Source organism: Pipistrellus hanaki (assembly GCF_964339955.1).
Source record: "Pipistrellus hanaki genome assembly, chromosome: 8".
Classification (NCBI taxonomy): Eukaryota; Metazoa; Chordata; class Mammalia; order Chiroptera; family Vespertilionidae; genus Pipistrellus; species Pipistrellus hanaki.
This window is the reverse complement of record NC_140510.1, coordinates 47,074,134-47,089,427: the sequence shown is the minus strand read 5'-3', so window position 1 is coordinate 47,089,427 and position 15,294 is coordinate 47,074,134. Positions and strand designations below refer to the sequence as shown.

The 15,294-nt window shown below is 34.1% G+C and overlaps 1 protein-coding gene across 1 annotated transcript in view; it reads left to right on the top strand.

The window, feature by feature from the left end:
* OLA1 (Obg like ATPase 1) overlaps positions 1-14,978 on the top strand; it is a 121,598-nt gene extending 106,620 nt beyond the window's left edge. The window contains exons 8-11 of the mRNA XM_084892675.1: positions 7,906-8,046; positions 8,728-8,824; positions 10,883-11,005; positions 14,467-14,978. Coding sequence (XP_084748801.1) covers positions 7,906-8,046; positions 8,728-8,824; positions 10,883-11,005; positions 14,467-14,568 — 463 coding nt within the window. The 3' untranslated portion in view covers positions 14,569-14,978. The remainder of the gene's footprint in view (positions 1-7,905; positions 8,047-8,727; positions 8,825-10,882; positions 11,006-14,466) is intronic.
* Positions 14,979-15,294: the final 316 nt, after the last annotated feature.

Sequence of the window (15,294 nt, the reverse complement as noted above, 5' to 3'; positions counted from 1 at the left end):
CATTTCTGGGCTAGGCTGGCCTGTGGGCTACATTTTGTATCATGGAGCCTCGACAGTGTCAGCTGCGATTTGGTGGGCTGTCGCTCAGGGTGGTGGCGGGGCCTGTGTCCCACTTGGGGGAAGCCAAGTGTTGCTTTGTGGGTGCTAGGTCCTTGGTGCCGTTTCTCTGTGTACATCATGGCAGCTCCTGCATTGAACATCTGTCCCCTGGTGGTCAGTGTGTATCATAGTGATTGGTCGGATGGTCAGACACTTAGCATATTAATCTTTTATATATATAGATTCATGCACATTGAAAGGAAGTTAATTAATTAGAAGCAATATTTTAGAGGCTGGGGAGGGAACCGTGGAGGGCTCCAGGGCGTGTCTGGCCTCATCTCGCCCAGTCCTGATCAGCCGAACCCCAGCAGCAAGCTAACCTACCAATTGGAGCGTCCGCTCCCTGGTGGTCAGTGCACATCATAGTGACTGGTCGAACGGTCCAACAACACTTAGCATATTAGGCTTTTATTACATAGGACTAGAGGCCCAGTACACGAAATTCGTGCATGGGGGTGTGTGTCCCTCAGCCCAGCCTGCACCCTTTCATAATCCGGGACCCCCTCGGGGGATCTCCAACTGCTAGTTTAGGCCCGATCCCACACCTGCCTGCCTCAACGCCCCTAACTCTGCCTGCCTACCTGATCGCCCCTAACTGCCTCTGCCTGTCTGCCTGACCTCCCCTGATCACTTGCTTGCCTGCCTGCTTACCCCTAACTGCTTGCCTGCTGCCTGATTGCCCCTAACCACCTCTGCTTCAGCCCTCGCCACCATGGCTTTGTCCAGAAGGTCGTTCAGCTATCGGGTCTAATTAGCATATTATACTTTTATTTTTATAGATATCCTCTGGTGAAGATTAACAACAGGGTAGTTTGTCTCCAGGGTTGGTTAATTCAATGTCCTGTTATATTATCAAGAAAAAGGTTTTTTTCTCATCTTTCCCCACTTCCACTCTTGAAGTCACAAAATTCTGGCATTACTGGGGTAAGATCCAGACAGAATGGACAGCAGAGACTCGTCTTTTTAAGAGCCAAATGAAACCTTGTGATCTTTCCCTAGGTTTTTCTTCTTGCCCCATTGACCATATCTGGTTCCTGTGCCCATTCTCAAACCAGTTGCCAGCTGGAGAATGTGATTACTATGATTTACTCAACTAATTCACCTTGATGTTTTCTCTTGTTTATTCATTGCAAGAGATTTATTAAAGGGACCTTTTCATTATAGAATTTTTTTTTCATACAGTTGTTACATGTTACACAGATTAATTGCATTATTAAAAGCATATTAAGAGAAGAAATCCCAGAGTCATGGTGAGCCCAAAGTGTTGGGATCAATATATTCCAATTCTTCCAATTTGCTTTTAAGGTTGTCTGCTTGTCATAACATCTATCATTTCAATTTCCTCATAACCTTCCAGTTGCCATTAGAGTCAGAAAGCTTATTAATCCTCGAAACAGAAAACCTGAAACCCATTGTTTATTTGCTGCAAAAGTAATGTGCATTTCTCTAGAATTTTTCTTTTCTATGCATACACATACACATATATATGTAGTTATGTATGGATACAAATACCATTTTATCATAGTGACCACACAATGAATGTGGTTTTCCAGAGAGTGGTTCTGTGAGGCCCTCATAGCAAACAATTTGTGGTAATATCCCTTTTACTTGTTATGAACTCAGAGTCCATGAAAGTCCTCTCTGCTGGAATCACTTCTTGTAATTTGAATCTAGACTCTAAAGCTAATTACTACATATGTTTTCCCAGGAATTAAGTCTTATTAGAATGAGAGAGGGATAATTGTGTCTCATAAAATAAGAAACTGTCTAAATTAATTATTTTTAGATAATTCTGTCAGTTAATTTTTCTATGAATCTGAAACTTCTTTGACATTGCAGGGAATTCAGAGCAAACATTTCCCTCATACTTCTTGAAATTCTAGTGACTTTTCCTTCTTGTGGTTTTTGAACCTGGGAAATGTAAGCAGGAGTTTTTCTATTATTCTCGCTCCTCTCATATCAGTGGGGTCTGTGGGGTAGGTAGTCAGCATTTGCTTAGTTACCAGTTGGTCTTCAGAGTTATCTTAAACATTTTTATGCTTTCAGTTAATGTGCTTTTATTTTCAAAGTCCTTTACTAGTTCAGTGTTTCTGGAAGTTTAACATGCATAAGAAATACCTTATTAAAATGCAGATTATGAGATTCTGTGTTTCTAACTAGCACCCAAATGATGTGCCACACTCTGAGGAGCAAAGTTGTAATTGTTATTCTGTATAACTCTGTGAAGTACACTGAAATTTGAAGTTTATTACCTACATCAAAGATGGTAATCTCTTTTAGAAGAGAGATTAATTTCCAGACACTAATCAATTATACTAGAAAATTATCTTTTTGTTATGTCTTCTTTCTCCCTTTCTCCCCCCACTGACTTCCTTAATAACTTACTCAACAAAGAATTTTTAAGAGTTGGGAATTTTTTTATTTTCTAGAGCTAATTTATTTACTGTGAATGAATATTATTTATGGCATATGTTTTAGTTTGCATGTAGTTTGTGCTATTACTTTTAGTGCAGGTTTTCAGTATTTTTGCCATTTGTAATTGAGTTGACTAAATAATGTTTATATAAACTTGAAAAAAATAACCTTACCTTCCATAGCCTTAATTTTTTTATGAGAGATTGATTTTAGAGAGAGAAAGGAAAAGATCGGGATAGAAAGATAGAAACATCAATGAGAGAGAATCATTTATCCGCTGCCTCTTGGATGCCCTCTACTAGGGATCAAGCCTGCAACCCGGTCAGGAAATTGAAATCAGCAACCTCTGGTGCATGAGTCGACACTCAACCACTGAGCCACCCCAGCCGGGCTGAACAGTTTTAATAGAAGTGAAAGTAAGCCATATTTCTAATAAAGGGGGAGACTAGAAATGACCTCACTGTTTATCCATGTCCCCTGGATTTATGGTCCATCCATACCATGAATAACTCGAGGGGAACTTGCTTAGTAAAGGTCAGGTACTTCATAACATTTACTGAATGATGTCAAGTCACTGAATAAACCAGCTCTGGGTCCTCCTTTGTGTAAGTTGCATCTTTTTCTGAATATTAACACGTGGTATTGCCAGCAGTTATATTCAGTCAGAAACATATCACTGCTGACTTTTTTTTTAAAAAAGTCAAGACCTAGATTCACACACAAAACTCTATAAGGTGTGTATAAGACCTAATATTACCATATGTAAAAATTTCAGATTTTAAACATATTTTGATGTTGTAAAGTAGAATAAGCAGATTTGAGAGTTCTAATATTCAATGAAGATAGGAATGATAATGTAACTCAGCTTTAGTACTAGATTGAGCCATCTTTAAAGGATTTTTAGAAAATACAATTTGAGTAGCTGAGGGTAGTTGAATGGCTAGATGGACATGAAGTATAGAAAAGAATAAATTAAAGTTCTTATTAAAGTATATTAGAGCAATGCTATATGTACACAGATAATAATTTAATTTAAAAAAAAAGAAAAAAAAGTATATTAGAGAAAACTATTTCAGGGGTTTATTTTAAGTTGCAAGAATTTAGTTTTATTCAAAATATCAAATAGTCATTGGGATTATTTTATTTCCCATTATAAAGGTAAGTATTGTTTTGTAAAACCTGTATCAGTTTGGATATGTATAAAAATAATGTCTGTGCACCATATGTTTGAGTCAAGTATAAAATCCATTTCTTCCTGTGGGTGATGTCAAAAAATGTTGAAAGCTATTGTATTAGAACACAATGAAATGAAGGATTTAACTCTAGTATGGACAGCTTTGAGTTAAGATGGTGGACTGAGCCAATATAAGAAATATTCTTCTTGTTTCTAATATGTAGAAACACCAGAGAAAATAACCAGAAAAGGGTGGTGTTGATGATGGTGTGGTATTTTTAGAACACATGGTGGGACTTGAAAGCAAGAAAAAGGATTCTCTAGATGCCCAAAACAAAGAGGACCCATTGACAGCAGAGTTTATGGTCCTGAGGGAAAACTGCGTTTATATGTCCATATAGGACTAAAAATTCAGCACAGGCCTTATGCTACAGGTGCTGCTGGAACAAGCCTAGAAAAGCTGTCGCTCATAAAGCCTAAAAAAAGCTATCCTTTCCATAATCAATTACTAGAAAAAGGCCCCCACTTGCACCCCTTCTGAACAAGGGAGGAAACTGTTAATCTCAGGAAATTGGAGACCTGTCTGCACTATAGGAGGTAGGGGCCCTTAATTTGCAGTACCAATAAACTCAGAGCTGAAACACTAAGCCTTAAAATGACCCAGAGCCCAAGATACTTTCTATAGGTCTTTCCCTAGAAGCAACAACCATAAAACTATCACGTAGATATGTATCTCAACAACTTGGGGACCACACATTCCCTTGGAACATAACTATGTAACTGCTGCTGCCAAATGACCTCACACACCAGAACAACACAGCACATACACAAGAGCCAATTGTCAGAGGTTAGCAGATGACAGATGGTAGGGACAAAGTTATACCGAGAAATTAGAAGTAGTTAGAGCAGTCTGAAAGGAACTTTTAAATTAATCTGCTGAAGAGATCGAAAGGGATTAACAATTTATTAAACAAGAGTAAAATATTCTCCAACAAAAAGAGTGGGTAGATTTGAAAGAGAAACAAATAGAATTTTTAGAAATAAAATTAGTATCTGGGAAGACAAATACAATGTAAACTAACCCTGGGAAAATCAAATTATAGAATCTGGATTTCAAGACCGGCTAAGACAGATCATAAAACTGAAGGTAAATTTGAGACACAGTCTTTGAGAAATCGAATTCTGACTTAATAATAAAGATCTTATTCTGCCAAAGAATCAAACATACCAGTGTACTAGTGGCAGTTCCTCTTCCCATTTGTCACTCCTAAGACTTTGGGGAAATCAATCTGGCTCCATAAGAGAAGAATGGATCCTCTTGCACTACTCTGTTCATAAAATTTGTAAAATGAATACATTTTATGAAAATCTTTACAGTTTAACTCTTTGGGAGTGTGTTGTCTTGAATGTTTCTTCTCCACTCGTAGATGGTCTATGACAATATTATCATTATTTTGATCACTAACAATTGCATAGGTTTCAGACATCTGCTAACGTTTGTATATGGCGATTATTATTCAGTCACTTTGGTAAAATATACTTGAAATTGTTTTTTTAGTATTGATACTGAGCTCTACTTTGATTTTTTCAATATCCCTCATATGCCAGTAGCCTACATTCTTTAGATGACTAACTACAGTTTGGGGCATGGTTTGTAGCAATAGAATAGACATTTTTCTGCAAAAGGTAAATGGTCCCAATGGGGTTCAAACTTGTGATCTTGGCCTCATTATCACACTTTTGTAACCATCAGGTCTAATAGTTGTGTTATGTATTTCAGTCAGTAATCATGAAATTGAGTTATATTTCTTAAATTACCCATTGTTTATTTCAAATATTTAATTAAAAATCACTTTGGGATATTTCTCACTTTTGTTTGATAGTAAAAGTAACAAAAGTAAAGCAGACAACCAAAGAACCTACCTCACTTTTCATCTTCCCTGTGTTTTCTGTGACAGTGAAAGTCACAAAAGTGAAGCTTGCAGGCAAAGAACCTAACTCACTTTACGGAGAGTGCTACGGTACCTTTTTCTTTTAGTGAGGCTATAGCAGGTCTGATGTCAGTCACTTTAGAGACCTTTAGACCTCAGTGCTCATTTATTGCTAAAATGTACCAGCTCTGCTTCTGCATTATGAAGATCATCTGTCAACACTTTGAGATATTCTCCTTTGTTATTAAGCTTGTGATGCTCTACACTGTCAGGTTTTTTGCCAATTATAGTTAAGGTACAATGGTGTATTCACCAGATCAAAGTCGCACATTGGCAGTAGAAAAATGATTTGTAAGTCTTTATTCATCTGAATTGTACAATAGAGCACCTGAGGAATGCAAATAATCTCTCTGAGGACTCTGCAGGAAAGGCTGTTAGAATGACAGGGTAGAATTATTGTTATTCTGAATTGATGTTTTAGCCAAAGTAATTATTTCTTATTGTTTTGTAACAGTTCTAGCTTTATTAGTTATGTTGACCATATTTATGAAACAAAATGTATATGCTATTTTATCCTTTTTCGTGGGCTTGCTTTGTTAAACTTTCATTGAATCTATATTTGGTACGTGATCTTTTTTTAATTACATACTTGATCGTATCTGATGTACCATAAATGTATGTTACATTTTAATATACAGTTTTGTTTGAATAGTGTAAGTCTGTGATATAACTTAGAATAGGCAAAATATCGAATTAAATTTTCCTTTTTTTCCCTTAGCCTGTCCTTCATCATTTTGTCAAGAAAATATCTAGCTTAGATTTCCTATTTAAAGGACACTAAGACAAATCTTTATTCATCTATTTATTGGGCTGGTGTGTGTGTGTGTGTGTGTGTTTTAAGGATATGACCAGAAGGAATAAATATTATGAAGAGCAAGAACCACTAATGACATATTAGATAAGTAAAGTATAGTTAGCCTTGTAAAACAAGCATATACCAAGCCTTTATCCCATTGTAAATCCTATTTAGTAGGCTACATATATTTTTAATTTTCTGATAACTCTGATTCTCTGCCATTTTCTTTGGTAGGTTGAGTATTAATGACTGTGATTTAATTCTTTGTGTCTTTTCCCCTACAGTGACCTTCTTTTCCCCTAATGTGACCTTAGCATTGATTACTTAAAGGATTCCTGCCACAGTTTTTTTGCAATAGTAGCTATTAAAACCTTGGTCTAAATATGGGTGATGATCTGAGAATGAAAATTAATGATATTATTTCTGTTAATATTTGTTTACTATATGCTAGGCATTACTTTTCTAGGTTCAATATAATATAATATAATATAATATAATATAATATAATATAATATAATATAATAAATATATACTATTACTATCTCCATTTTTAGAGATGAGGAAACTGAGGCCTAGAAAGGTTCAATAACCTGCCCAAGGAAAAAAACTAGTAAAGTGGTAGGATCGGGACCTGATTAATATATTCATTATACTTAGTTCACTTATGTTCTCACTGCTACTTTATCAGAATACTCCATGATTTGGGGGAAGAGGGGTTCAAGTTATCTTTTTAAATAAAACTTGGTATACAGTTTCCTGATTTGGCTTTTCAATCCCTTTTGAATTCAAAGGAATTTCTTTCATCTGTAGTTCTATACTCAAGATCCTACAAAAGTGAGATTTATAAGACCAGTGTATACATAATCAACTAGGTTTGTTAATGTATATTTCTGGACATATTTGTTTTAATTAGCAAAAAATGTCCCTCAAAACAATACAAATGTAACTTATTGTTAATCTAAGAAGGAATTAAAGCAAGTATTATAGATATTTGGGTAGAAGAAATTATTTTCCAAAGACTCTTCAAAATTGGCTGGTACTTTTAGATCTGATTTCTATACAAACAAACTTTGTCTTTCAAAAATTTGCTTTGTAAAGTAAGGAAAATAAATCATAAAATTGAGATTTTCAAGGGCATAGGTGTTAACACTGAACAAATTTAGTGTAACTTTTAAAAGTTTTAAAATATTTGTGTAATAGTTTCTATAGATAATGTGCTAAAGTAAAACTAAATTGCAGTAAAATATTATGGCATATACCTGAAGCAATTGCTGCCTGTTAATGCCTTGACCTTGGAAAGCTATACACAAAAAGATGGCATCATAAAACCGTGCAATTCTTATGAATATGTATGTGCTACTTGATAATAATGAATGTGGTACAGTCATGCATGCACTACAAGATAATGTTGTGCCCTTTTTTGTCTACAGGTTGATAAAAATCAAAGAGTGGGTGGACAAGTCTGACCCAGGTGCCTTGGTCATTCCTTTTAGTGGGGCCTTGGAACTCAAGTTGCAAGAATTGAGTGCTGAGGAGAGACAGCAGTATCTGGAAGCGAACACGACACAAAGGTTAATTTAGCATTCATTTTCCCTACACTTTATTATCAACTATTTCCTTGCAGTAATTTAATTGCTTGCGCTGATAGAATAATAAATGACAGAGTAATTACCATTATAAAGAGGGAATCTTCTCCTTTCTTTACCATGAGACAGAGTGAAAAGATTTATTTTAAATTAAGTTTTTAACTGTCATCTGTCATCTCTGTACAGTGTTTTAATTATAACATAGGTATTAGTTATGTATATTTTGAGAAGGAATGATCGCCAAAACTCTTTCGTCATGTTCAGTGGGGGAGGGGAAAGGGTGAATCAGTTGCCTGATTTTTTTCTGAGTAACCGTTAATATATTGTTTAAACATTGGATTTCAATCAAATAATTTTGCTTTCATGACCCACATCCTGGAAATAATTAATATTGGAGGAAATCGTCATAGAATGGGTAGATCGGATTTTTCTTTTTTTTATAGTAAACAATTAAAATTATATATTTAGACTAATACAATTAGAATTGGTTTTAAAGGGGATTTTTAGCAATAGTTATATGCTTTCTGACCTCTTCAAGAGCATTAGAAAGATGAATGGTCATTTACTAGTATCTTTAACATTTTCTACTTGAAATGAATGATTTTAGCTCTGTACCAATCTGTGGCACAATTAACTTATATGTGAATTTGTTTCATTTTATTTCAGCGCTTTGCCAAAGATCATTAAGGCTGGGTTTGCAGCACTCCAACTAGAATACTTTTTCACTGCAGGCCCAGATGAAGTGCGTGCATGGACCATCAGGGTAAGATTCATACTTATTCATCAGCTATATCCAGTTCCACACTATTGAATTCAGATTGATATCACTGACTTTGAAGTTTGTCATGGTGGCGGTTAGCTAGTCATTACAGATGAGGTTTTTGTCCAGGATAACTTTAATTATTTGTGAGCTGCTGAACAGTGAAAGTGGAGCGGCATTGATTGAGGCAGGTAACAATTGATTCTGCCTATTACATAGTCTGAATTTCTTCATCCTGTAGAATCTGTCTACCCTCCTCCTGTGGTCAGAGATAAGACGCACCAGTATTGTGCTTGCTTAATCTGTGTGACTGGGTTTGTCTGCAGTGAAATTGATGTTGCTTTTCATTTTGTATTCGCTAAGTTTGTTTGGGTTGCGGGTGGTTCTTTCCTCCTTTGCTTTGCTCGGATTACATTTTCAGCAATAAAAGCAATATGACATCATTATGCTCTTCATAGATACACAGTTGGGCTCAAAGAGCTAAACTCAATGCGCAATAATTCATGCCTTTTTGTAATTTGAATTCATAGAGGTAGTGTTTATTTTTTCAATGTTATATATTCAATTTTTCTTCTTTAAAAATGGATATGTATTTTAAATACTGATGTGTACTGATTAGGACCAAAAAGAATGACTAATTTATTCCCAGAGGACAATAGAAACTGAACTGTAATGGCTTGCTTTTAAATGTAAATGTATTATAATATGGTAGTTACTATTGAAAAATGTTTTGAAATATATATAGTCTCACATAGTGTTATAGAATGTAAAAATTATGTCAGAACTTTTAGAAATATTTATTCATTCTTTTATTGTGCTTTTTAAATATATGCTACATGAGTAATTTTAGTGCTGCTTTGATTTCTGTTTGCACTGACTACCGCAATTTATTGTTACATTTATTTTGATTTAATGTGGATAGAACGAGAAGGCAGTTCAACATAATGTTAAATGCGTTGTATGAATGTGAAATTCACTTTTCTTTTATCTCCTCTCCCCTTTGTAAAAAAGAAAAATGTTTGATTAATTTCTAACCAAGGTCCTTTTATATAGACTTTTAAAATAATGTCAAAGCAAATCTAAGTTGGTAAATAAATTGCCAGGGTTTATTTTTACTATATATTTTAAAGCCTTAAAACTTCTGAACTTAAGTATTTGTAACAAGAAAGATAATGTGTTCTGGACTTGAAAATGTTGAAAGCTGGTTTATCTTAAGACTGATTATAAGTATCCATGATTTAATGTGCTAAGAGATATTTAGTCAGGTAAGCATCAGTGAGTAGCCATATTAACCCAATACATCTTTTATTGTAAAAACTGTGCTTTATAGTGTCAGGCTTCTTATCACTTTAACATGCTTTATTAAGCAGTCTTTAGGTCACCATTATTTCTCAGATTTCTCTCCATGGTTGTGTGTGTCTGAAATGTATGTCCTTGTAATTTAACATATGCGGTAATTACAAGACATTTCTCTTCCTACATCGACTTCAATTTTCCTATGTGATGGTTAGAAGCAGGGTGTGTAATGTAAAATGCTCAAAATTTTTATTATAAGAATTTCAAAATTATTTGCTAAACATGTATTTTATGTATACATATATGATATGTTGGAAAATACCTCTTAAATGTCTCTTTATATATTGATTTTTTATATTCTTTAGATGTACTAAAAATTTCAAGGCTTTTTCCTTTTAAAACCTTTGCTAATATATCTTAAAAGTTACTTTTAAAATCCTTATTTTTTCCACTGTTAAGAATAGAAAATCGAAATGAAACCCAGGCCAGAACCAAACCACTGCATCTAAATCAATAAAACTGAGGATGACTGACTGTTAGGGAAAAACAAAGCTGTGCTTCTTTAATATCGACTGATCTGTCTGTGCTAAACCTGCCACACAGATAGTGCCCAGCGTTGAAAAGGTACTAATTGTGTACCTGACATCTTCACTGATATTAAACTAAGTTTAAGTTGGCCACAACTACAGATTAAAAAAAAGAAACTCGACATTTACAATCCTCATCTTAAATGCAATTAGTTTTCTCTGGTCTTTCTTTTCAAAGAAAGGGACGAAGGCTCCTCAAGCTGCAGGAAAGATTCACACAGACTTTGAAAAAGGATTCATTATGGCTGAAGTAATGAAATACGATGATTTTAAAGAGGAAGGTTCTGAAAATGCAGTCAAGGTAAAGAATTATAGTTTCATATTTTGTAATTTTACTGATAGGAAAATACTCATGATTAAAATGAATAATCATCTTTTAAATTGTGTATCAGGGTTGTATTACTATCCACTGATTGAACAGCTGTAGATGTTTACATGCTTTTAGATAATTTTAAAAATGTGTGAATTGTGTTTTCCTAAAACTGAAAAAAATAGTTTTAAGTAATTATAAATAATTTCAAAGAATTTGTTCACTGATGGCCAGTGAAAAATTATACTTATATAATACTACTTCTACTTTAGATATTCAAATGTAGTATCTAAAGCAGAAGTAGTATTATATCCTTTTTATTAATTCAAAGGGACAGAAAAATCTGTTCTTACTGAAACTTCATGGTTGTACTTTTTTTTTTAAGATATTTGGGGATTTGATTTGCTTTCTCAACACTAGAGGGCAGGTCCAAAATTGTGCTTTATTTTAGCTAATGTAATTTGCTTTGCAGCTCTGACAGTAAAGCAATATTATATGTGGGTAATAAATTAATTTTTATAATGTAAATCCTTTTTCAGGCTTAGTCTTGTTTGACTTTATTATGTTTTCCTTAGTAGAATCTAGTTGGTATGTCATCTCTAATCGGTAGATAAGTCAAGTGATTAAACTGACATTGTAATAAGCAAGGCTTCTTTACCTTAGTTTAATCTGATGTTTGAAGACTGCCATAGAAAATGTTAATGAATTTAAAGAGGTTTCTTGTTTTCACTATTCATAATTTGAAAGGAATGCAGAAAAGTTTATTTCAAATTTAGTGTATTCTCATTGATATCATTGGAAAGATCATACAGAACAGCATGACTTTAATAGAACTTTTGGAACCCCAGGAAGAGGAGTCATTTTGTTTTTTTAAAAATTAGTGAGAGAAGTTACAGTTTACAACCAAATGTCATTAACGTTCCACTGGTTGTCATCTGTGTCGATAGAGAGGTATGCAAATACTCAAATTGAACTTTGTCACGAATACTAATTAGACTTGGAAACCTCAGGTTATTTTTCAACATGCTACATAATGTTAGCATATACATTTTTCATATAATAGGATAATTAAAAGAAGGATATTTTTCTATTATTAGAATTCAGAAATCAGGTGATACTTTTTTTATACTCTGTGATAAGCCTGCACCAATTCTTGATAGATATGCTATTGTAATAAACTTGAAAGATATATAAATTGTGAATATTTCCTTTAACAACACCTGGAAACTTTATAATATACAATAAAGTAATATTTCCTGCTTGTAGAAATGCTTGGCACAAACTGGAGGCTTTTGTACTATAAGTTGGAAATTATTGACCTCTGGATTTTCAGCTTCAAATACCATTTAGTATTTTATGTGGTTTTTAACCTCTAAAACTAACTTTTCGGAATTTAAACTCCAAATAAATAAAGCATTTATGAGTTGTCATATACTCTTTTATTCAACAAATATTTACTTGCATATTATCAAGTAGGTTTTAGCTTCGAGAGAAGATTAGTATTGATATATGTGTGTGTGTATGTATATGTATTTCTAGTACCAGTGCAGCATAACTAATTTAATGCCAGTGCTGTGAACTATATACTGAATAGCTCTGTGTGGGCTTTGTAGTCTACAGGGATATCACATTATTAGCAATCATATCTGCTTAGGCAAAGCTGCCTTCTACAGATGGCTGCTTTCAAGTGCAAATGAACTGGTTAGACGTGTCTTGTTTAATACATACTCAAGATTCACAAATGGGTATTGATTTTTTTTTTTTTTTAACCAGTGTTTCTGATAGCAGTGGAAATGAATTAAATGGTCTCTAGAGAATTTAAAGAAACACTGTCACCTTTAATTAATAGTAAACTTGAGTGGTAACAAAGTATATAAACTTGTATATTAATATGTCATGTCAGTATGTATTTGATTTAAATTGTATAGCTTTATAACTGTGAGTTTTATATTATCAGAATAAGTAGCATACGGCCTATAATATATCATGTCTTTATAAAAATCATGTGAGAGAGTGGGTGTGTGTGGGGCGGTGTCTGTGCCATTTAAAATGTTAGAGTATCAAGGCTTTTTAAAAATTAGCTGTTTTAATAGTGGTTTTAATAATACATATTATTAGTAGGTGATTTTTGTATATGTAGGCTAGTATTTGAAAATTTGCTTACTACAACTCTGATCTGGTTTGTTAATTTTAACCTCAGATGTATGATCTTCGTTAGTGTTGTTTCTCATTAGTATAATTGCACTTGACTTTGAACATTCTTATCGATATGTTCAAAGGGAAGTAGTGATCTTGTTGGGCAAAGGTTTTGTGTTCTCAGTAAATTCTAACAGAAGGAAAATACTTTTGAGAGTTTTTTCAAAAGATCACGTCCTCATTGTGGAGTGGTCGGTGATGGAGTCACAGGGACCTATGTCAGTTTGTGCAGGTTTAAGTGTAGATGCTGAAGAGTCTGCTGCGCTCAGGGTGCAGTGTGTGTGCTGCGCCGTGGGGTGAACCTGGGTCTCTGGAACTGCCATGTGTTTGCATTAGGATTGCTGACTGATTGCATGTCTAAATCTGCATACCAGCAGGTGGAATCAATTGCTTTGCCAACTAATACACAAGTGGAAAAAAAATCTGTCTTTGCAGTTCCAACCTGTTAGAGTCTGCTTGTGGCTAGGGCTGTTAGTACAGGCACACCTCGTTTTATTGCACTTCGCTTCATTGCGCTTCACAGATGTTGTGTTTTTTACAAATTGAAGGCCAGACCCTCCACCAGAAAAAAAACTTACAGCTGGCTTTATTGCAATACTTGCTTTATTGTGGCGATCTGGAACAAACCTGTGATATCTTTGAGGTGTGCTGGTAATCTTCATGATGCATTCTAATACAGAGCACTATGCATAGTCATTGTCAAGACCAATAAAAAACTACAAGGAAAAAATTTAAAATCTGTGTATTTTTACACTTGATAGTAGTAGTTCTTGTAGGAAACCATCTTTTTTGACATCACAGAATTTCTTTAAACAAAGAAACCTTTTACTAGTTATGTAGTTTTTGTGTGTGTTTTTTCCTGCCTGGCTTGATCTTGTTTTGTTACAGTGACTTACTGGATGTTTGCAGACACATCAGAAATGTACCATAAACAGCATGTAATGAAACTTAATGATATTCGTATAATTACATTTATATACTAACAATTTAGTGAAGAATACATTATGATTATGTATGTATAGAAAATCTAGTTCTGCCCAAATCAGGAATACTTTGCTTCTCTCAAATTCTAGTTTTAAACTTGTATGCCTTCCTATATTTATTTCTTTAAAAAAAAAAACAAACACCAACATATATATATATATATATATATGACCTATGAGTATAATACCTTTTGCATCTGTTCCTACCATTACCTTATGTCTTACACAATTAGTTGTACAATAACCCATTTATTCTATATTTTCTACTTGCAGGCCGCTGGAAAGTACAGACAACAAGGCAGAAATTATATTGTTGAAGACGGAGATATTATCTTCTTCAAATTTAATACACCTCAGCAACCAAAGAAAAAATAAATTTTAGTTATTGCTCAGATAAACATACGATTTCCAAAAAACATATGATTTTTTTTAATTAAAATTTCTGAAAACTGAAGGGACACACAAAGTTGGTGGATGGGAATCTTCTACAAACAGAATTATTTTTATTTGTTTTAAAATTAAAATACTGTGTACCTTCAATGAAATGCAAGTTCTCTAATGTGAACAGCTTTGCTTTTCACGTGATTAAGACCCTACTCCAAATTGTGGAAGCTTTTCAGGAACCATATTACTCTCATGATACTTCATTAATCTCCATCATGTATGCCAAGCCTGACACATTTGACAGTGAGGACAATGTGGCTTGCTCCTTTTTGAATCTACAGATAATGCATGTTTTACAGTACTCCAGATGTCTACACTCAATAAAACATTTGACAAAACCAGCCTTGGTGTGTTTGGGGATGTCTGTATTGACTGACTGTGGTGTGCTGAATGCGATACGGCACCTGGTGGTGGCTGATTACTGCGTGTGCGACACAGTAACTGGCAGTGTGGGGCAGCTGCAATTGTATCTTAAAAGTGAGTCTTTCATGGGAATCAGAAGAATAGTTACCAAGGATTTGTCTCACGAAAGTTAATTAATTTGTAGATGGACATTTATTGAAGGATGATAGCAATGATGCTACAAAGAATATAACAGGTGACTGTGACCAAAAAAAAAAATAATGCTGAAAAAAAATCTGCTTCAAAAGTAAGGGA